Below are 27847 nucleotides of genomic sequence, written 5' to 3'. Positions count from 1 at the left end.
CCAGTGCTCTGTCTGTCTGCTGTGCGGACCTACAGCGCCCTCAGCAGGTGAGCAGGTGCGCTGCAGCCGAGCTGACAGCAGAGAGCAGTCGTCCCCATAGAGACAGGCTCCTACAACAGGGCTGCCCGGACACCGTTACACCCGTTACACCAGCTCGTCCTCCCTCAGAAGCAATGACAGCCTCAATATGAAACAACCGGCTTTCGGACATTAATAATTTCCTCGAAAACAGACTTCCGGATGGTTGCCAATCAGATTTTTTATTATTGGATTAACGAGCATCAGCGGCCAGCCGCAGCTTTATCCTGAGAGGCCGGAGATTTGTGTCTGAGGGCAGGGAGGAGTCCTCCTTGTTATTTCACCGCTAGCTGAAGCCAGGCCAGCATGTCGGCGTTTTAACAACATATCTCAAACATAAAGCTGTGGAGAGGAACCAATGCACTCTTAGAGGTGAGTCTTTGTCAGCTTAAATGTTGTGTGCGTCCGCGCAGTTTAGTTAGCTAACCTAGCTAACGTTAATAGTGTGAACTCTCTCGTGCTAGGTTGGTGTCGGGTCATTTATTTGTCACCTTTGTCCAGCCTGAAGCTAGCTTCAAAATGACTGACAGCAGCCGTCAAATATGTTAAAATATGTGTTTCATTTGTGGTTGCTAATAAATACAGCAGCTGTTATTTATGTCAAAAGGTGCTGCTTTTCTTTGACTAACACACCCTCAGCTGAAACAATTTGTAAATAAACGGTGTTAAATATGTATGGTCATGGCGTACAATTCATACTGACATACTGACATTAGTGACACGTTGATTACCAGCAGGTGTGTAGTAGCATCATCATCATCATCATGAGAGCAGGTGCTGTCAGTGAGTCCAGGCCCTGCTTGTTGTTCCTCATATCGATGATGTAATGCAATAAGCTGCACTGGAAATCATGTTTGTGCTTCTTCTCCGAGCAGGATGGATGTGGAGGTGAGTGCTGGCAGGGACAGCACCTGGAGGAGAGCGGCAGCAGATGATGCAGGTGGAGGGGGCATGGAGGCGCAGGTCGTACCGCTGGAGCTCTACGATTCTGCAAGAGCCAAAATAGACGCAAATCTCCGCTGGTTGTTTGCCAAAGCTTATGGTATAGGTAAGATCTCTCTTATCTTAAATCTCTTACTTTTGAGAGTTTGAATCATTTTAGTAATTATGCTGTGGATTTATTTATTTATTGGAGCAAAAATCTTTTGTTTGTTTTTCTTTTGACCTTTGTTTAGCCCCAAGAGTGGTTCATTTGCTGTATGTATATCTCCATAAAGATATCAGCAGCTGCACATGCTATAGCCTGTATGATAATTATGTAATATAGACCACATGCTGTAGTTGTATGAACAGTTTGCTGGATGCAAATCCTGTTAAGTGAGCCTGAACAATTACAACAGCTCCTTCTCTGGCATGCTGTCTTTACACACCTTTATAAGCCAAGGACAACATTACAACAGCATTTTCAACAGCATATATTTATACATATGTGTATATCTTTGACAAAGAGCCTGGCTGTTATATTGCAGTATTTGTGGTATTAGCTGCTATACTGAAAGTCAATAAAAAAAATACAGCACATAATTCAGTCATGCACTGACAACAATGGTGCAAAAGAAGATTTAAAAAATTGTCAATCATATGTATAGCATTTTGCTGTTAGTAAAAATTTTACAGTTGACATGCAAACTGTTAACATGGAGAGAGGATGGGTGTTGTGACACGCAACAAAAGTCCCTGGCTGGAATCAGACAAGGTTGTTGCGGTTATACGATCTCCTGAGCTAAAATATTTTGTCATTTAATGATTAGGCAATTGACAGAAAACTGATCAACAACTATTTTGTTAAACAATTTCTCCTTTTGAGTCACTTCTCAACTATGGCAGACATTACCCTGAATAAGTTTGTCAAATGTGAGGATTTTCTGCTTTACGATGTCTTATGTGATAGAACACTGAATGCATTTGGGTTTTGGACTGTTTGTTGGACAAAGCAAGACATTTGCTGAGGTCATATTGGGTTTTAGGAAATTGTGATTGGATTTTTTTCATTTTATAGACCAAAATCATATCAATCAATAGAGAAATTAATAAGCAGATTAAGTGATGTGGAAAATAATCATAATAGCAATGTTAAAGCAGAGCACTAAATAGCTAATATACTAACAGCCTATCCTGAGTTTACCTCAGGAAATTGCTCAGCTGAGGCAGTAAGCTACCATAACTTTACACATCTCATGTAGAGATTAATTTAGTAAGATGACTTCTCTCACAATATTTGCACTCATTAAAATTATGCCATTTGCTGTGTGAAATTGTGCATCTGCTACTCTTTCATAAAAATGTGTCTATTTTCCAAAAATGTATGAAGTGCTCATTGTTTTATGGCCCACCTCCATACTAAAACTCTACAGTAATCTATTAAATAAATTGCCATAGATAATGCAGTCACATGCATTAACTGCAACTGTGCATAAAGGGATTCAGAAATACTTTATTATATGGTTTATGTCAGTATTTGGTCCAAAAAATATGAATACATTTATCTACATCTCCAACTCCCACTTAGTAAATCTTGTTTCAATTGTGTTGGCAATGTTCCCATTTACAGTGATAGATTTATAAGTTGTCACAAAGTTATTGAGTGTCATTCAGATTGTCATTGTTTTGTTGGTTCTTTCACCATCAAAAATGTAAACAGAAGTCCTGAGAAAGAAACAGCGGCATAGAAACAGTCCAGACCATAGTGATGGAAGACTAAAGCCGACATCTCACGATCAGCCAAAGTCTTTTATACACGGGTCAGTGGCCTTGCCAGCTCTGACGAGGTGTACTAAAACATTAAAAATGATTGCTCTACATGGCCGGGCTGTAAGTAAAGGTCTAGAAATTACTCGTTGAATGTGGGTTTTTGTGTCGCTCACCGATTGCTCTCCAGGGAGAGTGAGATAGAGGTCAGTTGTGCTGTTCCTGCAAGCTCAGTAGTCTCTGTGATTTTGTTATCGGTATGACAATAAGGCATTTGGAAGGAGACACAGAGACAGTCATTGAGTAAAGGAAAACTCACCGTCATCATATGCCTTTCATAAGCCAGACATACAGTAGTTTAAGTGTTTCCTGCCTGGCAGTGCTGTCTCCTGTTCTGCGGAAGATGACTCAGTAAATCGACTCTGAGTGGGGAACAAATCCCCAAAATGTAAAGCTTGTAATGTGTGGTGATGTGAATAGTTTATCGGGGAGGATGACATCAAAGGAACACTTTACTCCCCCCCAGATGACCTTTTGAACTTTTGAAGAAAACTTTCTGAAATGAAAATTCTTGGTAAACTGAAGTCATAGGTATTGCGTTTAACAACAGCTTAACTACACAGATCAACCACAAAGTTAGAACCACGGGTGAGTGAAGTGAATGACATTAATCATCTTGCTACAATGCAATGTTCTGCTGGGAAACCTTGGGATATAGGCTGATGCCACTTGACTCACTCCACCCACTCAAACACAGTTGCAGGCCAAGTATCCCCCCTCATGGCTATGACACTTCTTAGCCACGTTTACACAGAGATCGCGCTATAGAGCAGCATTGAAGTCCCTTCTCTATATCGCCCTTGCATTTTTACACAGAACCAAACACCGACAGCATCATTCCACTCCAGTGTGTGATTATACACCGCATTGCAGCATCCCGCAATCAAAACAGGTTTGACACGTAACGCAGCCGCATCTGCCTTTACTGTGACATATAATATGCACATCTTCAGTACTTAACACTAACAAAGGCATAACATGTCAGTCACAACTATTTACTGTCTTTGTTTTATGGCAGCTGATCTCATCCTCTGCTCGTTATGTGTAAGGAGCTCCCGAATGTCATTTTTTTCCCATTTTGCAGACATTTACGACTGCTGTTCTTTTTTGAATTAGATGCTAGTTGCTAAAAGCTGCTTTTTAAATCTCCTGCGGTGTAGGTACCTACATAATATGTAATCAAAACATCACTCCACCCCACCCATGGTCACGTCTTTTCAGTTTTACATTTTATACACTGTTACTTTGTTTGTTGCCGGCTCAGAGGTGAGACCACTCCATCCCCCCTTTCTGCATTTGGACGTTATATACAGAACAGCAAGGCGGCATAACAGTGTGATATTCCCGGATTGAACAGGCAGTGTAAATGAGGCTCTTGATGGCAGTGGCTCCCCACAGCAGGACAATTCACCATGCTACACCACAAAACTGCTCAGCAATGACCCAACAAATCTGACAAACAATTCAAGGTGTCAACTTAGCCTTAGATTGGGATCTAGTCCCTAGATCCCAATCTGATCAAGCGTTTGTGGGACGTACCGATACCTCAGAGGTACCCTGAGCCCACGGTGGGGCCTCTTTAAATTAGGCTGTCAAGGCATGGGCACAGGACCTCTGGGAGCGCTCTGTAGTGTCTGGCACGGGTTTTGTCAGCTGATCATTTGAGTCCTGTGGGTTGTGAGATGGGGTACCAGTATGTCCCAAGAATGCTCATTTACATTGGAATCTGGTAAATTAGGAGGCCTTCTCAACCCCTGGAGCTCTTTATCACCTTCCTTGGGCCATTCCTGAGCAATTTGTACAGTGCGGCATGGTGCGTTGTCCTGTTGGGAGGGCCACTGCCGTCACAGAGTGCCATGAGGGGGGTGTCTAGGTCTGCAACAGTGTTTGGGTGGTTGGTGATGTCAAGTGGTATTTTTATGCTTGTTGGCAGCAGTGTTGGAAAGCTCTGTCTTACTGGTTAAAGCTTTACCTCTCTGTTACCCAACTGGGCAGAGATCAGATGCCCATAATAAACACCAAACCATTACCATCCACCCCGTAAAGCTTCCTACTTCCCTTAATCTGATTGGCTGTTCCTTACGTCACAGTGTACCATGGACACTTAAAAGCCCTTTTCAGCAAGAGACTGGTTTCTTGCACTATCTACACTATCTTAACTGTCTTCCACACAGAATGGACAGTACTAACATTATTATGGTTTGACAGTCGTCTTAAGTTTTACAGTCTTATTAAAGAGAGGTGGTACTGTACATGTAGTTTTGCACACTGATGACTGAATGGATGTAACCGATTGAAAAAACACTGGATTTGTAATATAAATAACAAAGAAGCTGCATTTTTTGATACCTGATACTGATCATCTGCAGCAGACTGGTGCATCCTGGCACCTCTGAGATGCCCCTCAACTTTCTGTTTCGATTTTGCTGTCTCATGTCATACTGACTAATCATGCATTCAGTGTTACCATTCATCACTATGATGCCATGCCAAAGCTGATATGTGATTTAGGCTTAAGTGAGATTTGTTTTGATTTACAGGCTATGATGCTCCAAGACAGCAAACTTAATAAAGCTCATGAATATATTATACATCATCTGTTGTTGGCAACATATTGTACTAGTGATTATGGTAGCATTTAGGCAAAAGCCCACTGACACCTCACCTCCACAACTGCATGTTATAATTACTTAAAAAGCTTTAGAATGCATTACTCCTATAATTTTAAAATGATCTACAATAAGCAGCCCAAAACCAGTTGTATGTAGTCACTACATATTAGTAGTGTGCTCCTATTCTGAAACACTGTATCCTATTGATGCACAGTGTTGTTGATCTGTGTTTGTTTTCTGTGATACATTCCCAGCTCATTGATAGTCACTGTGGAGGTCAGAGGAGCCAAAGCACTGTTATTAGATTAGAGTGCAAACCAACCAACACAGCAGTGCTGGGAGCAGTGTGTTGGTGTGCTGTGTTGTGTGTGCTCGTGTGAAAGTCAGCACAGCTAGTCACAGTCACATGTTTAAGTGTTTAATGGGATTGGACCTGAAGGCTTGTGTCTTTGTCCAACACAGCCTGTTTGTTTAGACTCGCAACAGTTTTATTAATGGCCTTTGGAGAAACTGAAATCTTTCTAAATGTTATAACCAGAAAACAAGGAAATTTATTTTATTGAAAAACACAAAACACTGATAATTTGTGTGTAAAGTTTAGATGAAATCTGACATATTTTCTTAAATATTTCTGTTTGCAAACACAACTTTTTATATAATCACATCTACGATGACTAGTTCAATATTTATCTTTATTTATTTCTTATATTTATCAGACTGTGATTAGCCAGTTCTTCAGAAAGCTGCAGCACACTCCAAAATAAATGCAATATTTATTTGTTTTTTTACTGCATATTGATAGCCAACACTTAAATATTTGAGAGTATTAAAAATATCAGAGAATTTCATACAGTAATGGCCTGCATCAGTGTAATTAAATCCCAGCCATTGGTTTGTGGGGCCCATGAGGGTAGTAGATGGGCTGAAAATGGGCCCTATATGGGATTGTCCACAGGTTTTATAATTGGCCAGTGGCAGTTGCCCACATGGGTGGTTTAACCCAAGTGGGCCCCATATAAGATGACACATGGGTTATGCTAGGGTTACCTGGGTACAAAGTGGGTATGGACCCAAAATGGGCATGTTATCTGGGGTCCACTTGTGTAAACCATAAATATAGGGCCCATTATTCAGCCACTTACTACCTACATGGGCCCCACATACAAATGTTGGCTGCGATCAAACACTGATGAGTGTAACAATATGTAGAAAATGTATGAAAAGGTGTTCTTCACAGTAAGAGTCAGTGGTTATAAAGCATTCGTGAAATAACAAAGTGCAGCACATCAAAAGTACGAGCTCTGTTTTTCTTAATGACTTGGCAGATTGGCTGCATATACAGCTTTTCAAACTTTTTTCTGCAACGTCAGACTTAGTGTGCCCACAGGGTGCATCGGCTTAAAGGCTGTGTTTACCCAACACACTGTCTTCAGGAGGATTCTCCATTAAGCCGCCTTATTGTAGAGAATAGTTGTGGCTTTCCTCTGCAGAGCCCAGAGTCTGACAGCTCTTCCTTGACTGTCAGCAACATCTCTGCTCATCAATCTGACCTGAAAGAATAGGAACAAAGGACTTCCCTGCCTCCACTCCTCTTGATTTCCCCCGCACACGCACAAGCACATCAGGGTGGGCTTGGATCAGGTGGATGATAAATATCTAAGGAGTATTAGCAGCTAGGATTAAGAGACGAGCTCTCTCCTCCCCCTATAATTCTCCACGCCACTCAGTCACACATCCACATGTCAGGGACCATAAAACGAGTCAATGAGCAGGCCTCAGTGAAGGGATGAAACAGCAACCCAGCCCCCACCTTCAGCCATGTTGGCATTCCCCATCTCCATCTCCATGGCAACCATGGAGGACAAGGGGGCATTCTGGGACAGCTGAGGCTGAGGAAGTGGCATTGTAAAGAGAAACGTGTTTGGAAATCTGCTGGAGGAAGATGTGCGCATTTAGCTTTTGTTGAGAGAAAAACAAATGAGACCATCGAAGACAGACATGGAGCGATGTATAATGAGCATTTTCTGACATGATCTGGGATTGTCATGCACATATGGCTGCGCGACAGTAACACAGAGTGAGACGGATACTGTAGGTACGCTGTGCCAAGCAAGCAGTCTGTTGTGAAAGACAGCTCAGGTTTTCTCAGTGTCCTGTGGCTCTGATCTGTGTGTGTGTGTGTGTCTGTGTGTGTGTTTTTTTCCACTGATGAATGTCTTATTTTGTCTGTTCATCTCAGTCAGCTGGCCTCTAAGCTAAATGGGAAAAGATGTTGTTCTTAAGTGGTTGAATGTTAAGAATCACAAGTGTAATTTATCCTTTTTTTAAAAAAATAAGCCTATATCTTATTTTTGGTCTTGATTCTTATTATTTAAGATACAGTTTTATCTATGAGTGTCATTACTGAGATCTTGAGACTAGTAATGGACACAGCGTTATAACAGTGACACCAGCAGTTATACGGTCAGTAAGCATGTCATTACCATTGGGCCTAGTTTTTCTTCAGTACTTTTTTGTTTGTGAAATCAGTGATGAATGTATACAGAGTGACAATCATGCATTACAAGACTGTGCTAGGGCCGTCCCAACGTATGTTCAATTGAGTTCCATTTAATGTCAGTGTTTGGGAGGAAAAGTGAGTTGGGGGACTGGTAAAGACGAAAGACGAGTACCTAAGTCGATGCATTTAAAACAATGTGACAGTTAGCCACTTTGTTAGAACGCAAGTTGTAGTGACATTAGCCAAAACAGGTAGAAAAAGGAATACTTTGCAAGATAGCTGAGCTGTTACTGACAACTTTCAGTCATTCTAATACTGATTTTGATGTAGAGTAACATGCCAATGATCAAAGCTTCTAAGCATTTTGAGTCAGCTCCAGTATGTGTACAATTACAGTTAGGTCAAAGTTGAGCCAGAAAGTAGCTCAGCACAATCTAATGGATGTTTACAAGCCTCACTGCTAATGTGGCTGGCCAAGTGCTGGGACTGATACCACTTTCGTGTCTGTGCTTTAACAAGGAAGCAACATTCAACAGACAGTTAGCCTAGCATAGCATAAAGACTGGAAGCTAGGGAAAACACCCAGCCTGACTCTGAGCAGAGGTTAAAAAATCCACCTACTAGCACCTTTAAAGCTGATCAGTTAAAGTTGCTGTATGTAGCTCTGGAGAAAGATAGTTGATTGCTGAGTCTCATTCCTAGGTTGTCAACAGTGTTGGAAATTAGCACATGCCACTAGCCAAATGCTGGTAAAATATGCAAGTGACTGCTAGATTCGCTAAACTCATCAGCCAGTAAAGCAATGGTCATCTACTGAGTGGCTGATAGATTTTTGAATCCAGCAGCAACAGTGGCAGGTGGACAAAAAACTTAATTTCCAATCCTGGTTGTCAAATATCTAAGCTTTGGCATTGTAGTTCGATCCAACTACCAGCCTAAAGTGTCGGTATTTGAAGACCAGAGAATGAGACTGAACAATTACCCATCTTTCTTCAAAACTACATACAGCACTTTCAACCATGTTACATATCTTTTTGTTTACTTGGAAAAAAGTGTAAATATGACAATTTGTGGCTGTTTCTTGCACGTTTATTGGCTGCTGGCTGTAGCTTCGTTCTTAGTGTAAAGACATGGGGCTGGTATGGACCTTTTTCTTTTTTCAACTCTTTGTAAGAAAGAGAATATTTCCCAAAAAATTAGACCACTCCTTTGAGGTATGTTGACTGGAGCGGACATGTCCTTATACTGTATCTCTACAATTTATCTGGATGGTAAAATGCCATCAATACTGACTGTTATAATGGACAAAACTACTAAAGCAAGACCTAGTTTGTAAAGTAAGAAAAATCTTCTTTTAAAGGAGGTATCTTTCTTCAAAATAGTCCAGTAATATTACTTATTAATTTGGTAAAATATTCCCAAATCCAATGTTAATTCCAATTTCTCACCTGTTTTTTTTCTTTTGTCCCCATTTTATATATTACCATAGCAGCTGCTGACTCTATCAGACAACACTCTCCCTGTTTATTCCTGCCTAAATCTACCCAGAAAGTGCCAGAAGCTAAATTTCGTGAGTGCTTGGGGCCTTAACTCTGGATTAACATGTCCAAGGCATATAAAAATAGCTGCCCCACGTCTGTGTCCACGAGCAGGAAAACACTCTGATGGCTGGGACAACACTGTCAGCTTAAGTATCACCACTAAGTCCTGTTAGCTCATTGGCTTAAAGCCTCTGGTCCACCTATGGGTCTTTGGGTTCGCTACCTGGCATCTTGTTTAACCATTGACTTTGTCCCAATGCGCTGCTCTTGCACTGGCTTCTTCTTAGACAGTCTAATACCTTGAAAGGCTGTGTCCTGGGAGATTCTCTGTTACGTAACATGGTGAGGCATTGGTGGACACGTGTGTGTGTGTGCGTGTGTGTGTGTGCGTGTGTGTGTGTGTGTGTGTGTGTGTGTGTGTGTGTGTGTGTACAAAAATTGTTTAGGTGTGGATACATGGTGGAATTTGTGACTTAATACAACTTTGATAGGTATAAAAAAACACTGGCTAACCCCACATTATCCTAATTTGTTAATACATGCATGCTTGTGATTCTCTCCAGATCACATCCCTGCAGACCTGCGGGACCCCTTCTATACTGACCAGTATGAGCAGGAACATATCAAGCCCCCCATCATCCGCCTGCTGCTGTCTGGAGAGCTTTACTGCCGGGTGTGTGGGCTCATTCTGCACGCTGAGCAGGCCGCTTCACTCCAAAGCCACCAGTCTGTCATCCAGGCCCTGTCCAGGAAAGGCATCTACGTCCTGGAGACGGACAACACACCTGTCTCGGATCTGGACCTTAACTCCACTCCCATCAAGATGGTGGGTAGTTTAGCCTTACGCCTTGTTAAAAACTAAAAATAACTCTTGCTGATACAGGAAAATCAGAAGTTAGCAGCTAAAGAGCCACATATTTCCCCCAAGAGTTAGGAGAGTAAAACAGAGCTAAAAAGATAGTGAATATTGGAATTACATCCATCAGATGATCTGACACTCAAAAAATGAATGCTAATATTGCTCCATCTCTTGTGGATGTGTAATAACACATCTTAATAGCTTGTTTCACTGCCCCTAAGTGGCCAAAACAAACAGTTAATACTGCTTCAAGACTTGTAAGTCAGAACATATTTACTTTTATGTAAATTAGGGTACATTCTCTGCTGTCGTATAACCTTGTGATCTGGCAACCCACACTTGCCATCTGGCACAAAGCTTATGCGACTTTGCTTTCCAGAGCCGAATATGAGCCAAGAGTATTGGAATAAATAATGCACCAGTGGATGTGAGTGTTTTTTCAGGTCTTAGGGTGTGTAACTAAAATATTCATGAAGTAAAGTGAACCAAATGCTCAGCTTTTTACATTTTTTTAAAAAATTTTAATATGAGCCCACCCATCGGAGGTTTTAGTATTTTTCCACAGGTGTAAAAACAAAAGGCAACAAGCTGGCTGAGAAGCAGTAGTTAATATGTCTGTATATGGAAGTAATCTTTGCTCTTGGCTTCATAGAAGTAGAGACATTGATAAGACTTTGAAACCTTCAGTGCTGGTCATAGATATTTTGACAATGAGTTGAAATATGGCTGGACAGTTTAGCAATATTATATGGATACACTGTGAAATGAGACTAAATATTGTATTAGATTTTGGAAATGTTGATATCATAAGCATTGTCTTTTTCAGTTTTTTAAGGCTGCTTTATAGGGAAGTGATGTAATTATATGAACTTACCAACTGTTCTATCTTTTCTGTTATTTGCCTTTATATCCGGTCCACAAAGGGTGTAGCGGTAAATCATGGTTTCGTTCAGGTTTAAGAGTCATGGTTTGGTGTAAGTTTGATACAGCGCAAAAACCCCAAATGCATAAGGATATGTCTTTTCATTTACTTTAAACAGACAGTAGTGCACATGTGAAAGACAGACACAGTCCTCTTGCTGGGGACTGAAGTTGCATTTTGCCCACTGGCAACACTGGTAAACTATTGTCATTATGAAAATAAGGAACATTATAAACATTTCTGTATTACACTGTGTGCATAGTGAACACTTTGCCAAAAGGCAACAGATCACAGCAAGCTATACAACTGAGAAGCATCTCTTATTCTGTTCAAATCAAAATAGGAAAATACAAAGAATAATGAAAAATGAAATTTGTGCATTAGGAGAATGCTCCGATTACTTCTACCTTGGCCTATTTGATCATACAGAGCACCCAAACATTTATCATTGTGTTGATTGGCACATCTGGATATTGCCATCAAATATGCGTTAGCATGTTAGATGTGTTTCTATTTACATACCCTACTATGGTGAAGCAACGCTGACACACCGCCCTCTCCTTAAACACAATCTTCTCTCCATGGCTGTTGTAGCTGAGAGGGGACTTACTGCTAATGGTATCTGGGTGAAACTCAAACTTGAGAACTTTGTATTGGCATCAATCTGCATACTGTTTATTCTCTGTGTGGCTGCATGCACTTTACCATGACTCCTGTACTGCAGCAATTCAGCATGCATGTACAAATTGTTACAGCTCTAATATTCACATTACTGATGATTAAAAAAATGTTATTGTTAACGTATTTTGTGAAAGAGCCAATAGTCAATGCTATAATTCTGTTGAAATATTGATTTCAATGTAATTGGTTAAAAATGATCTTGATATTTGACTTTTTTTTCCATGTCACCCAGCCCTAAGTTGAAATGTGGAATGAATTGACCTTTTTCAGTAAAAAAGAAATCCATGTACTGGCTTCCAGCAACACACACACGCACACAAATATACACACAAAGTGAGCCATGTAATACTGGCATACAGTAGTGATTGTCTCACGTGTGGGCTGATAAGGATTTTGCTGTTCAAACTCTGCACGTTTCAGTCAAGAAGTTCTTCCTTGTTTCCATGGCAACTCAGTGATGGAGCATCTCTTACCTTTTGGGATTTTGGAATCAACAGAAAAGCACACTCATGCACTACTATTAATAATGCAGTACAATAATGTAATATAACCAGCAAAATCAATTTTCCTCCAGAATTCCCACGTCCACCTGATTGATGCCCTGATGATGGCCTATATACTGGAGATGATCAGTGTAGAGAAGGTGGTGTCCAGTGTCAAGCGCTTTTCAAACATCAGTGCCTCCAAGGAGCTGCCTTTTGACCTGGAAGACGCCATGGTCTTTTGGATCAACAAGGTAAGAAGCAGACATACGTGTGCTTTTGTGCGTTTTTCTATCTCCGTTGACCTTCAACATCTTTGTCGCTGCAGGTGAACATAAAGATGAGGGAAATCATGGAAAAAGAGCTAAAAATGAAGCAACACTTTCTGGAGTCGCCCAGTCACCAGAAGGTAACAGCTTGTTTCTCTCTTTGTTTTACTCCCTTGTCTCACACTCTCTTTGTCACTTTGTCACTTTCTGTCACTGCTTCAGAAAAAAAGCTCCCTCTCTGTTGAATAGTGTTGTTCTTTAGTGATTCTGTTGCCTTTGTTTATTTTCTGTCTGGCTGGGATGTGCATCCTTTCCTCACTGGATGCATTGACTGGATGCTTCAGGTGTGAAGGTTTAGTCATTGGATGTTGCTTGCAGTGTGATCTGATGACCGCCTCACATCACCTTCTGATCACAGATTTAAACATAAACACCTTTTTCCCAGACAAAATGTAGACAACCCTCAACAACCCCACCTTTTTACCTTTATGTCAACAGGTTTTCATCTGAGGGAAAGTATATAACTGGATAGCGGAGAGTGTAAGAAATAAACATGAGGATAATATTAATTTTACCTGTATTGAGCTGTTGAGCTAGTTTCGGTGGTTTAAGGGATATAAACAGGAAGTAAAATTTTGCCATAGACTCAATTAGTAAATTATGGACTGCAACTTGAGCAATTTGTATAGCTTTTGCCTGTTTTTCTAACTATTAAAAGTATGTTGAATTAGCAATTAGCAACTCCTGTTCAAAATGTACCCAAAGATGTACAGCTTACTATCACTTGATTACTTTTATACTGAAGGGAACTTAAAAACATGTTGAAGTTCTGGGGCCAGATGCATAAAACTCAGATTTTTTGCTAAAACTGGGTGTACGCAAAAGGCTGGACAGACATATAAAGCTGAGGTTCTCCAACGGTGTCAATTATTCATTGCATTTCTGCTAACCATCATCACAGAGGAATGTCAGTCATCATTGTCATCAGACTTCAGACGGATGATTTTGATGATGATCGATGATTTATTCATAGTGTTCATGTTCAAACTGACTTTACAAAATGCTTTACAAGATAACATTAAACAGTTACTAACAAGGAGATGAATGTAAATAAAAATGGTCAGTTTAGCTTAGGACTGGATGAAACAATCCCTTGTTGCACAAATTTGAGACTGTGTAGGAGTGATAGTGTTATCTCAGGGTTTCAGTGTCAGAGCCATTGGGTAGAAAAGAGCATAGATAGACAGTAAAGTAATAAATAGCATAAGAAAAGTCGAGCCAAGGAGGCATTTCTGTTCAGACTGAACTCTCTCCTCCTGGACTGGGCTATATACTCAACCCTTCCCTACTCCCTCATTTATGAGGGAATAAAGGGGAGAAGAGAGGAGAAACTAGAGGAGAAAACTTGATTTGAGGGGGGGTAAAAGCTTTATTGGGGACATCAGTTTGGAAACAATCCTTCACTGGTGTCATGGATAGGCCCACAACACTTACTAATCAGCATCTGGCATCCCAGGTGCACCCCTTCTGTTTTTACTCCCTCTATCCCTGCAGTTGTTGGTGTTATTCTTGGGCCCATGTGATGTCTCTCGTCTTAATCCAGGGCCACCAGCTTGCCTGTTGGGCAATGCTGAAGAGGGCTTTGATGGCCATGTACTGAAGCAGCCGGGTAGTTGACTTGCGCTCAAAGCCCTTTGCAGCCAACTTCATCAAACTTCCACTTTCCAGCTGCATTGCTCAACTATGGCTGCCAGGTCAGGGTACTTAAAGATCCTCCCAGGGCACAGTGAGCTCAATGATGCAGACAAGGCGCAGTGAAGAGGACCAGGCACAAGGTTTGGTCTGAGGTTAATAGAGGCAGTCTCAGATGGGAAGCAGAGCCACTGATCCAGATCTGCCAGTAATTTCTAGTCTCATGCCCCTCCCAGCTGGCTGGTGTGTGGTTTTACTGTACAGGCATTGATTTGCTTTGCACCTTAGTGGACAAACTCTCTTCTAAGTGCAGGATCGAATAGTGGAGGAGGTAGGACATTGATGGATCTACGTCTGGTCTCCAGGGTAGCTGCTAGACACTTCAGCATCTTATTGTGAAGCCTTGATAAATGATGACATGCATCACTCATAAATAATTTAGAATTAATTTAATGAATGTGCCTTTGATTGACATTTTAGAGAATGCTATGAAGCCTGCAAAAATAATAATAACACAGTCAAGGGAATAGCAAACAATGTTATCCAATTCTCAGTTTATATTTAATATCCTCTTTATTATACCACTTGCAGGTATCTCAGCTAAAACTGTGTGTACGAATGTGTGAGGTGCACAAATTCTTTCCTTATAAATACCACTTTATGTGTGGGAAAAGGGGTACCCATTTTTTGTGTGTACACATTGTTTATGCATCTGGCCTGCGTTATTAGAAGCATCTTTTGGCTATGATTTCTGGACATTTATTTATGATGGAGATTGGAGATAATGATATCCTTGGGAAGTGTAAGTCACGCTAATTATAATGTCTGTTTGTTCATATTTGACCGATTTATGACTGTTCCGCTCCCCGTCAACTCTCAAACGCCTCTCTGGGGAGACACGCTTCACAGTTTGACAGCCTCTGCTCTTTGTTGACTCATCTTGGTTCCGGTCAATCATTCAGAACAGGCGTGTTGTTAAAAGACAAGTGTCAGCACAGTGTCTTGTTGGGCTGCTTCTGTAGCACTGCATTAGTGTACTCATTGAACTTCTAATTGCAATACGCACAAACGCCTCTGGTCCTTTTCCTCATTTCTGCCTAACCCTTTCCAGTTGTCTTTAAGATCAGATCTGTCTCCATGGTAACGGGATAATCTGATTCCTTGTCACTGCATTTGACCCTTGACTTGTCTGCTGCTCTTCCTGTTTGTGTCTCCCCAAACTTTCCTCCCCTTCCTGCCTCTTGGATACTAGTCTCCCTCCAAATGGTACTGGAAGCTTGTACCTGTAAGTGCAACCACTAGCATCTCCTGTGTGAATGTGTCTTTGTCTGTATGAGGCGTGTGTGTGTGTGTCGGTGTCGGTGTCAGATCAGACAGCAAAAAATGAAGCCAAACCAAGAAAATAATAGCTAATGAAAACACAGTAAAAAAAGATGCCAGAGTGCCCCCTGGTGGCAAAGGAAGAAACAACAAGCTCTACACTCCTTATCATTGCTCATTTGCTTTTACTTTGCATGAAACCTTCTAGAAATTCTTTCAGCCGAGCCTTCACATTGTTCACCTTTCCTCCACCAAAACCTCTACACACCACTGCACCTTTCACAGTGAACTATCAGACAGTTCTAACTCACTGTTGCCATAAAGCAACCTGTCTGAAGTCCACTTATCCCGTCATGGTTTGCTCATTTCATTAACTCCCTCCCAAACATATCTTTCTTGCCTCACCAGCCTGATATATTGCATGCTCTGACCAGCTGCTTATTGGAGCCTGTGGAGTTCTCTCGTGTGGTAACGTACCCACCATTGACTCTTTTCTTTAGTTCATCCTCAGCTTTTCTTTTTCCCTGTTTCACTCCCTTTTTTCAACAGTTTATCACATGCACCAACAACAAATTCCATTTTAGTCTTAGTTAAGTCATTAGGGGTACACAGCACATAATACACAGTAAGCATTCAGATGCACAAGGTGCTGTTCTAAAAGATTGTTCCACCTAGTTTAATCTGATAAATAAAGACTACTGGATGCTAGTTTAGATATCAACTTCATAGCTTAGGTTTTGAAGGGAGCTACAGAATAATTTACAGAGTGGGAAATGCTGTGTTTGACAAGTGACTATGTTCAGGTGCCATGTATTTATGCACTTAAGCCTGTGCCCTCTCTTGCCATGTAGGTGCGTTACCGAAGAGATCACCTGTCAGGTCGGACAGCTCAACACTTTCCTCTGCTGGACGACCTGTTGAAGGATGTGTGTGACGGCACGGCTCTGCTGGCTGTGGTGCACTTCTACTGCCCAGAACTCATCAGACTGGAAGGTACAGTAACACTGCGCTGCTAGATCTGCTGAACAAAGTTGTAATACACTGTAGTTGCTGGTTACTTGCTTTCTTGCAGAGGGTTAGATGTGTAGATTAATACCACTCTCATATCGTGTATCTCCCAAAAAATGTCAGACATATTCCTTTAAGGTCTCTTGTCATAAGAAATAAGTTCAAAAATGTCTTTATCTACCTCCTAGTAATTACTGTGTACTGCATTAGCCTGAGACTACTGACTGAATGAGTGTGGACACCTGGAGGACACCAGACAGGTTAGAAAGTGACTGGCGAAAAGGCAAAACCACAGATAGTGTGGTAGATGGTATTTTAATAGTATATTTGTGTGCTAAACAGAGGATACATCCCAGCATAATAATAAATTAGAAAATGAAATCAAACTTTATGAAACACAGGTTTAATCAGTGGTTTAGTCAATGAGGTCATGTGATTCACAGTCCATATTCTCTCACACTGGAGTGAACAAATGGTCAATATAATTCACGATTGCAAGCGTGATCACAGAGGGAGCCAGTATATCTATGCAGAGAAGTCTTTGTTTGTTTGTTTGCAAGTGAAAGTATAAGCTCAGGGGGGTATTGCACATAAGTAGAACTTAGAAATCCAGGATAACTTAAAAAGCGAGGCTTGAACTAGTCTCATCAGTGACTCCTGGCTTAATCCGTTGCTCGTTTGCTAAACCTGGATGAGAAGGTGCAACTTTGTCAAGCCAGTTGTGAGTACTGTGGATAAATGCGAGTTCGCAACTGTCCACCACACACCACATGTGTCGACCACAGATCGTCATGATGCAGACATGGAGAAAAATGCATGCAGCAGAGTTTTTCTGCAGGTGAGCAGCAGCTTCTCATGGAAATGTATTAGGTAAAGCATATGATGTGCAAAAAAGGAAATACGGATGCTATAATCAAACAGAGAAAAAGCTTTACATATAGAAGCAGACTGACTAAATGCGTAAGTAAGGAGAGAAATACACAAGTGATTTGAGAAAGTTTGTTGGAAGTGTAGTATAATGGCTAACCTCAGTGTCTTTTGACCACGGATCTCGGGTTCGGGTGTCCTTTCATGCGATCTTTGTCCTTTTAGATCAAAACTTCTACTCATTTCTCATTTCCTTTAACTTCATCTGCACTGACATGTCAACATTACCACACAAGGAGATACTTGTTATCTCTACAAATCAGTTTGACACTTCGCCTTAAAAGTTAGCAGTGGAAATCAATAATTAATTAAATATACCATGAAGGCTAATTACTAACTCTCATAAAGGTAACAAGTATTTAGCAGATGCTTTCATCCTCCTCCACTGCACTCATCCACAACGCCACACAGACCATCTGTGGGAGGGCGAGAGCCTCATCACTGACTTCACTGAAATTACCTTTGCAGCTTCATTAGCCATTTCTAATCATCTCAACAATTGCAGTAATAACCCACAGATATATGTTACATATTCATTGAACGTCTGAGAGTAACAAGATCAGGAGGACAGGGGGTGCTGTGGACAGGAGTGCCGACTTTTAATTGTTTGGCCCTAGTTTTAAATCTCCCTCAGTGTGCACATTACCTTTAACTTCACAACGGAAATGATAACAACAGGCCTACTTTAATGAATTACAGAGTGGAAGTCTATGTTAATGCCGGCTAATAAAAATGAACAAAACAAATAAGGCTCCAGGATTAAACAAGACCGGCTGTTGGCTGGTCAGGAGCAGGCTACCTGCACAGAATAAAACTCCATGGTAACTGAAGTGACTCTGCTCTAATGCAACCGAGTCACAGCTAAATTCAGCATGGATAACTGGAAAATCCTGGCTTAGTCCACTGTCTAGGTTTTGTGCAATAGCCCTCTGCTTGTATGTTTGGAAGCTTATATTGGGCGACTAACCTCCCTGGGAGTAAGCACCTATTTTGCATGTCAGCTGAAAGCCATAGCAGTGATTGCACAGGGCAAGGGAAAAGAATGGAGAGTAGGCTCTGAGTCTTTTGTTCACTGCCCATTTTTGTTCTGTTCTGTCTGCAGATATCTGTCTGAAGGAGGTCCCCTCCATAGCAGACAGTGTTTACAACATCCAGCTACTACAAGAGTTTTCTAATGAATACCTAAACAAATGCTTCTATCTAAAGCCAGAGGACATACTGTATTCTCCACCAGTACTAAAGGTAAGCCAAACACTTCAAAACAGAGAATAATTCTCTTCAACAACATCATCATGTCTTTCCATTGACCTTGAACTTGGACACTGTGTCTTCCAGAATAACGTGATGGTCTTCATCGCTGAACTCTTCTGGTGGTTTGAAACTGTGAAACCAGACTTTGTACAGCCCAGGGACCTTCATGAAATCAGAGATGGTATAACACTTTCTGCATCTATGTATTTGTTTGTCATTTAATGATCTGCGAGTTGCTTTTTTAAACTATCTTTTCGATCTTTTCTAATGGTTCTGATTTCACCTTTGAACATTTCTGTAGTGAGATTGCTGCTTCAGCCTAAGAGTTCACGCTCCCATATATCCATCTCCAACGTCACCAAGCGTAGTTTCCTGACATCATCAAACTCTGCTGACATATTGACCACGCCTCCGAGCCCGGACGTCAGGTATTATCCTCGAACTGTTTTTTTTTTTAAGTAACATAGTACAGAATTTCACAGGTTTACTGACTTATGTACTGTAGCTTTTTTTAAATCAGTACTGAGTAAGGCCTCTCTGTTTTTCCGTACAGCGCTAAACCAAGCTCATTAAGCCCATCTCACTCGTTATTGCCCCTGAGACAGAGACAACAAAAAGTGGCGGAGGAGAGCACTTCAGGTAATATTAAACAATATTTACTCATGTTGCGGTGCAGTTTGCTGTCTCAGGTCACAAACAGAGTTCTGCAAATACAGACAAGCAAGGGTAAAGATAGAGGAGGAAGCGCAGTCCGACTGTTTTTTTAAGGTGAAATGTAGGAAGTTAGGTCTGTCCTATTTGGATCGTCCACTTCTATTAAAAAAAAAAAAAACAAGATATCTGATAAGTTGTTAATTGACGCATCGCTGTAGTATTTAGTGTTGTAACATTTCAAAATCATACACTTTTATATCAGAACTTTTGGAGTCAGTTTTATATTTTTTGCTAAATAATTAATTCCCCGACTAGATTACTAAAGTCATCCACAGTTAATATTGCGTGTCTGCGGAGCTCTTATTGTGACATGGATCATCTTTTCTTTGTACAGAGCTGAGAAACAGGTCCAACTCTCTTACACGTGATGTCCAGCATCAGGGCTCAATTCTGGCGTGGCCAGAGAGGAGGGCAAGGTGAGCAGTGTGATTGTAACCTTCACAGTTACTGCATGGATTGTTCATTGTATCAGCAGGTATACATAAAGTATATAGCATGCCATTGTTGCTCCATGATCCACTTTACACTGAACAGAATACTTGTTTTTTTCCTAGTCTTCACACGTTTAAGTTAAAGATCTAAGACTTTTTCTTTGCACACTTAAGACATCTCTCTCAAATTTCTGTTGCAAATTTGTTAAAATCTGCATTAGTAGACTCGTGATATATGCCAAATACAGTTTACATCTAGATTCATCCATGAAGAGAACACTTTTCCAAAGTGCAGGAGGCCATCAAAGGTGAGCAGCTGCCCACTGCAGACGGTGACGATGAACTGCTATCATGTCAGGACCTTGTTGACAAGCGCACAAATAGTTTCTGACATTTTGTGTGGACATTTTTTGATTGTACAAAACAATTATTGCATCAGTTGTCTGGGTGGCTGGTCTCTGATGATCCTGAAGGTGAAGATACTAGATGTAGAGGATCTGAGCTGGTATGCTTACAGGTGGTCTGCGGTTGTGAGGCCAGCTGGATGTACTGCCAAATGTACTGCTTATGGTCTGCCATCTGCCAGTACAGAAAAAAAACAGCATTCATGTGTTAAGAGAACACTTCTCCAAAGTGCCTGATGATATCAACATTGCCCATGCAGACAAACTGCTATCAGGTCAAGACTCTGGTAAAGATGAGGAGTATGCAGATGAGCTTCCCTACAACGGTTTCTGACTGATTGTGCAGATATTATTTCGCTGTGGAAAACAATTATTTCATCAGCTGCGGGGTAGCTGGTCCGAGATGATCTTGTGGGTGAAGACGCTGGACGTGGAGTTCTTGAGCTGATGTAGTTATATGTGGTCCACAGTTGTGAGGGTGGTTGGATGTACTGCCAAGTTCAGAGAAACAACATATGGGAGGGCAACTTAAGACATTTGTGGCATTGTGTTGTGCTGTGAAATCTGAACTTTTTCGAATGGTTCTCTATTGTGACCATCTCAAAGCACCATCTGTGTAGAAATAATGTTGCTTCATTGGCATCTTGATGTGCCACACCTGTCAGGTAGATGGATTATCTTAAGAAGAAGAAATGCTCATTAACACAGATTTTAACAAATCCGCTACCAAAATTTGAAAGAAAAATATCTCTTGAGTGCATAAAAAGTCTTAGATCTTTAAATTAAACCTGTGAAAAACTGGAAGCAAAAGCAAAAGTGTTTCCTTCCTATTTATATTCAAAGTACTCAACTCACACTAATCCTATTTCTACCTCTGTCCCTGTCCAGGCCTTTGTCCCAGCCGGTGCCCCCTTACGCCCTGCATTGTCCCCTGGAGGACGACGCAGACAGTATCAGCCTTGCTCGCTCCATCAGCAAAGACAGCCTGGCCTCTAATATAATGAGCATTACCCCCAAACACATGCTAGGATCAGGTCCTCAGCTGCCTCAGCTGGCTCAGCACAGACTCAGTGGTCAAAGCCTGTTAAGTCATATGCGCATCGAGGACGAGGAGGAGGAAATAGAAGAGGAGGAACTAGTTGCTGTAATCCACCCTTCTGCATTCTCTCGACGTCGACTTGGGAGTGACATGGAGCAGGATGAGCTGGAAATCCCGAGTGCAACCTCCACCTCAAGGGGGTCTCATACTCGTCGCTCTCCCCGCCCTGACATTGGTCCCTTTACACACGACCGCCCTGCAGACAGCTACTATCTGGAGCCTTTGATGCCCGCCGTCCCTAAGCCAGCCAAAGAGAAGAGCATCAGCATGAACAAGGAGGAGGAGAGTGGCGAGAGTCGTTGTAGAGCAGCTGCAAGGAAAGCCACTAATGTTCCAAACACCTCCCAGAGGAAAGCCCCTGAGTCAAACAGAAGCTCCTTTATGCCCATACCTGTGGCAGACTCAGTCGCAAGCTCTCTCAGGCCACCCACAGAGGGGTCGGCAGGCATCGCTCACCCTGAGAAGAAGCAGACTTCAGGCTTTTTCCTTCATATGTCAGGAGAACCAGACCACCACGGTCCTTTCTCCACTACACTTGAGGCAGGGCAAGACTCTGACTCTGACATCGCAGACCTTGAAGAAGACGATGAGGAGGATGATCAGATGGAGTTGTCTCGAGAGCTGGTGAGGAGAGGAAAGGGGAGATACTTAGAGGAGGGAGAGCTGTGTGAATTTGGTGAGGGTGAGTCAGCTAAACTGAGGGAAGACTTAAGGGATAGTGAGCGGGACGATAAGGAAGGCGGCAGCGGACGCTCGAGCCCTTGCCTCAGCACCATATCTTGGGCGAGCAGCTGCAGCGCTTCGGGAAGCACTAGTGTCAAAATGACCAGCTTTGCAGAGAGAAAGCTCCTTAAACTTGGCCTCCGGGAGGGATTTTCAAGTACGAGCAGCTCTCAGAAGACCACGCCAGATGGCTCTGAGGTGGCTCCATGCCCACCTTGGCAGCTGAGGAGTGACTCCACCTCTGGCTGGCTAGGGAAGGAGCCCAGTTCTGTACTGGGGAAGAGTATCGTGGTGAGTCCCTCGGTAGTGCCTGCAGAGCTGCTGCAACTTCACATGCAGCTTGAAGAGCAAAGACGAGCTATTGAGTATCAGAAGAAGAAGATGGAGACCTTGTCAGCACGGCAGCGACTAAAGCTAGGCAAAGCTGCATTTTTGAACATCGTGAAGAAGGGCGGAGGACGGTGTGACACGCTTCCACTGCCCCTGAAGTACCCCCAGGAGTCCTCAGACCCAGCAGACAGGAGTAAAGTGAAGAGCCAGTCATGCAAGGATGACTCCTGTCTTGATGCTCTGAAGGTGCAAGCAAGTCAAACAGAGGGAGGACAAATGAGCAGGAACAAGTTAAACTCCTTGTCCCAGGATAACGGTGCCGAGCCGGACTTGAACGAGTGTTCCCACTCCATAGATCTACTCAACGACGCTATTAGTTCCATTCAGCAGCAGATGATGCAGCTTTCTTTACAGCAAGACCTGCTGATGAAGAGCGTGGTCTCACCTTCAGAACGGGTCGAATCGAGCCCGAGCACAACCCCAAACACAACCCCAAACACCACCCCAAACACAACCCCAAACACAATCCCAAACACAACCCCAAACACAACCCCAAACACAATCCCAAACACAATCCCAAACACAACCCCAAACGCTGCAACAGAATCCTCTACCTCAGACTCCAGATCATTTGCAGTTCACTTCGTAGACATTGGCGGCAGCAACACCGCCCCCACTCGCCGTCCTCCCAAGCTCAGCTCCAGCCAACGCAGCAAAACCTCAGAGCGAAAACAGAGTAAAGAGAACAGCAAGACGGCTTCTGTCAAGTCTCAGTCCCTGGAGTGCAGGAAAAATTCTGATGGATCGCAGGACAGGAGTACTGTGGAGAGCTCCAGGCCAGACAGAAGCATTCAGAGAAACGCCACCTTCAGAGTCCGCAGTGACCCCGAGCAACACAGCGATGAAGAGGGAAGTGCGTGCTTTGTGGACATCACATCTCCCTCACAGGCTGCAGAACAAGAGGGGAACAAAGCTGCTGACTCTGGAAAAGAGGCTGCAGGTGGAGAGGAAAGTGCCAGGGTCAAGGGTCAACTGATTGAGGTGGACCTATCAGACCTTAAAGGTCCACAGGAGGACGGTGGCGCCGATGTTACAGAGGAGGGCGAGCAGAAGAATGTGCTAGGTTTCTTCTTTAAGGTAAAAGTCGTGGTTGTCTAACGGACAGATTCTTATTCTGAAAGAATTATAATATATATATCAATACAATTTCTTTAGATCACACAATATCAGTAATACAGTATAAACAAAATTAAAAAAAATATGGAATGCTAGATATTAAAATATACTCTGTATGTTAAATATTATTTACATAAAAAACAAGTTTGCAAATTGGTAGAAGTTAGTTTAAGTGTGCAGTGAGGTTGAGTGGGAGAAGTATATATGTAAATTCATATGTGCAAAGTTAGGTTGTAAGAAAACTCTACAGCTGTCCGGTCTCTGTTAGACAGAGGTGAGGTGTACGAGGTTATTGCTTTGGGAAGGACAGATTTCCTTCACTGTCTGTCCAGGAGTTATTCTTTGGAATATTAACATATGGGAAGGAGAACTGCTAATCAAGGAACTTTTTATCTTCCAGGATGATGAGAAAGCAGAGGATGAAATGGCAAAACGTCGTGCCGCCTTCCTCCTCAAACAGCAACGTAAAGCTCAAGAGGCGAGACTACGCAAACAGCAGCAAGAAGTGGAGAGCGAGCTCAAACGTGATGAGACCAGGTACGTTTTCATTTCCTACACTCACAAATAAATGCTGAGGATGATGAATTGTCTCTTTGTTATTCAGTTAAATTCTGCCTTACTTAACTTTAAGGCGCAAGGCAGAGGAGGACCGCATTCGCAAGGAGGAGGAGAAGGCGAGACGAGAGCTCATTAAGCAGGAGTACCTGCGGAGGAAGCAGCAGGCGTTGATGGAAGAGCAAGGTCTGGTCAAGCCTCGCCCACGCACTAAATCCCGCAGGAGCAGGCCGAAATCGCTGCACCGTGACGAGTCCAACAGCTTCTCCAAAGGATCCACCACACGTAAGAAGCGCTTTTTAACAGCGTATATTTTTGTCCAGTGCTCCATGTTGTCTTCATATTTATCAACTTAGAGTGGTGTCTTTGTCTCCATGCTGATGGACCGCGTGTGCACTTACATTTTCAGTCTGTGTACATCCGTTGTCGTCCTCGTGTGTGTTACACAGGTAATTCTCTGAAGAGGTCCATGTTGATCAAAGCCCAGGGCTCAGCAGCAGGCTGCGGGGGAGGTGAACCTTCTAACCTGCTCTGCATGATGTCATATCTATAAACATACACAGCCCTTAGAGACAGCTTTATGTGACAAACCTCTGAGTAGTCAGCTATGGATTTTATACCAGGGAGCTCCAGCTGTTGTCTTGCCTATTATGCAGCTTCTGTGTCTTGTTTGAATCACAGGGTTGCAAACTGTTATACACATTTTAACAGGAGTGTTTTGTTTTGTTGAGCAACTGGCACTAAATCCCTCCGTCATTTTCAGCTGATCTGAGCTGCAGTCATCGAGGATCGACGCTCTCTTTGGCGACTGAGGCAGACAGCGTCATCTCTGGAGGGGCAGAGTCCCAGAGGTGTGTAAGAGCGGAGGAAAAAAATCTGTTTTTCATTTCGTGTACCCTTGTAGTCATTTGAATGACCTATACGTGTGTGTTCCAGGGCTGGATCTGTGTGCTCTATGGAGTCGTTCCCCATGCTGAGCAGGACGTCCAGCAGGAACATGGAGAGGGACTGGGAGAACGGCTCCATAGCCTCTTCCATCACTTCAACAGAGTACAATGGTGAGCAGAAATGCATAATAAGACTGCATATTCATTTAGTTTATTGACAGTTTTTAAGCCAAGGCTAACGTTGAACTTTTGAACTTTTGAACTTTCTTGGGAGTTAAGATGAGAAATTCCTGGGCTGCAGTTGAAAATATCTACTACCTCCTTTTGAGCAGCTAAAAGAGTGTCGAGTCAGAGAGAATGGCATGGACATCCCTCCACCACTGTAACAGGCCCATCCTGTTTGATCTTACAACAGAAAAAGTGGCCTTTCATTGTGACAATCCCAAGGCACACCTGTGTACTAATGATACTGTTTCATTAGCATCTTGATATGCCACGCCTGTCAGGTGGATGGATTATTTTGGCAAAGTGCTCACTAACGTCAATTTACCACTGAAATTTGAGAGAAGCAAGTCTTGTGCGCATTAAAAAGTCTAAGACCGTTTATTTAAAATTGTTTTTGTCCAGGCTGTGTCTTTGTTGAGGCAATGACTTCCTGAACTCCGGTCTTTATTATTCTTTTTGTGACGTTTTGTTTGTCAAAGGTCCTAAACTCTTCAAGGAGCCGAGCTCCAAGTCCAACAAGCCAATCATCATCAACGCCATCGCTCACTGCTGTCTGGCTGGAAAAGTTAATGAGACCCAGAAGAACGTGATTCTGGAGGTCGGTGTGATCAGTTGAAATTAATTTATTGATGGTCATTATTTACTGTGAACATGTAAAGTACGTTTCTTTCTTACCGTTTTTGCCATATTCACAAATTACAATTCATATCTGTGTCACTGACCACAGGAGCTGGAAAAGTGCGAGTCCAATCACCTGATCATCCTCTTCCGCGACGGCGGGTGCCAGTTCCGCGCCGTTTACTCGTACTCTCCGGACACCGAGGAGATCGTCAAATTCACAGGCACGGGACCGCGCTTCATCAGCCGGAAGATGATCGACAAGCTCTACAAATACAACTCAGACCGCAAGCAGTTCACCGTCATCCCTGCCAAGTCGGTGTCGGTCAGCGTTGATGCACTGACCATCCACAATCACCTCTGGCAGGTCAAGAGACCGGGGAGTGCACGGAGGAAGTGAGAACGATGACACTCATTATACTTTCTGTTCTATTTTGTACTGTTGGGCAGGACCCAATAATCTCTGAGATGATGGTATCATGAGATGATTCGACAGCGGGGTTAGACGTCAGTCTGTGGCAGAATATCAAACACCTGCCGACTGAATGTTTCTTTTTGTCTTGTTAGCTTTTTATTCTGCATGTAACACTTGTAATTTGTGGGTACGTCCTACATTAATTAGGCACTACTGATTATGGATTCCGATGTAGCAGTGAAGAGGAGAGTCAAACACCACCGAATCTACTTACAAGTGTAACTACAAGCAGGAAGTGGTGGACATTGACTTGATCATGCTATTTCAGCTTGGCAAAAAAAATACCCAACTGCTGTGATTAATCCAGGCTCCATGTCCAGAGCCCCAGTTATTAACCAGGAACTCCTACTGGTCAGTGCTTTTATGAAGAGGGAGCTTTGAACTTACGTTTTTTTTTAAAATTGTAAGTATGGAATGGATGTTAGTGAGCGGTAATGTCCAGTCTCGTTTTCTATTTAGTGTGTTTGGGGCTGTGTGTGAGTCTTTGTGTTAGGGAAGGAGAGAGCTGAATGCACTGCTTGTGCATCCCGCTCTGAATGTGTTCTCTTTTGATTATGCTTTAAAACTGCAACTACGGAACTACAGAGCAAAGCAACAAAACGTTTTTTTTTTTTAGTTTGGGAGCTGCTGTTACAGAAGAGAAAGACTTTCTACAGAAGGGGAAATTGTACTAGTTTTCCAAACAGGAAGCACTTTTCAGATTCAGTGCATTATACATTTTCAGTAGTGCATTATATAACTTCACACCTATATTCCAGCATCCGTATAAGCCACCCGAGATCCCTAACTGGCTCATACTGCTGAACCAAAATGATCCGAGCTACGCCACTGAGCTGTTTGCTGCTCATTAAGCTCTCACTGGATCCTGGTGAGATGTGTGATTTTAATGTAGCTTCTGGCGCTCCACACTAGTAGTTTCTCTGTAATGATTGACTGTCAGCAGCTGGCGTTATGTGAGGGGGTGGGGGGGGGAACTGCACAATACTTGATATTTGTTTGCTGCATTTTGTACATTTTTGAGTAGTATTTTTTGTACATTACGTACAAGTTATGTTTACTAAAAAAGCAGGCACTATTTTGAGGTTTATTCCGTTACTGGCTTTCAGAGATGTTATGAGTCTTATTTCATTGTGTTATATTGTATGTTTATTTATTTTGAAGAGATATAATAAAATGCAACTAGGTATGTTTTCTGATCAAGTGTTTGTGCTTGCTTAAGGTGTCATGATCAGTGTGCATTTTTGTGTGTGCATTTGCTCTATGTCCCCTCTCTCTTCTGATGTGGTGAAGGAAAAAAGTTTTTAAAGTGTTTATGAAAGG

The 27847-nt window shown here is 42.4% G+C and overlaps 1 protein-coding gene across 2 annotated transcripts; it reads left to right on the top strand.

Moving 5' to 3' along the window:
- Nucleotides 1-121: 121 nt before the first annotated feature.
- Nucleotides 122-27617, top strand: camsap1a (calmodulin regulated spectrin-associated protein 1a). Of its 2 annotated transcripts, XM_042509641.1 has the most exons (20): nucleotides 122-450; nucleotides 954-1126; nucleotides 10043-10305; nucleotides 12516-12677; nucleotides 12752-12832; nucleotides 15637-15669; nucleotides 16556-16697; nucleotides 18742-18881; nucleotides 18975-19071; nucleotides 19192-19318; nucleotides 19444-19529; nucleotides 19939-20020; nucleotides 21328-23728; nucleotides 24168-24304; nucleotides 24399-24607; nucleotides 24772-24834; nucleotides 25086-25173; nucleotides 25259-25380; nucleotides 25914-26032; nucleotides 26162-27617. In XM_042509641.1, the coding sequence occupies exons 2-20, from the start codon at nucleotides 955-957 to the stop codon at nucleotides 26450-26452; spliced, it is 4815 nt and encodes a 1604-aa protein (XP_042365575.1). In that variant the 5' UTR covers nucleotides 122-450; nucleotide 954; the 3' UTR covers nucleotides 26453-27617. The 2 variants fall into 2 exon arrangements, with proteins under 2 accessions (XP_042365575.1, XP_042365576.1); XM_042509642.1 differs by lacking the exon at nucleotides 24772-24834.
- The last annotated feature ends 230 nt before the right edge of the window (nucleotides 27618-27847 follow it).

This window comes from Plectropomus leopardus, chromosome 20 (assembly GCF_008729295.1).
Source record: "Plectropomus leopardus isolate mb chromosome 20, YSFRI_Pleo_2.0, whole genome shotgun sequence".
Lineage (NCBI taxonomy): Eukaryota > Metazoa > Chordata > Actinopteri > Perciformes > Serranidae > Plectropomus > Plectropomus leopardus.
Note: the sequence above shows the minus strand (reverse complement) of the source record. Positions and strands in the feature narration are given on the sequence as shown.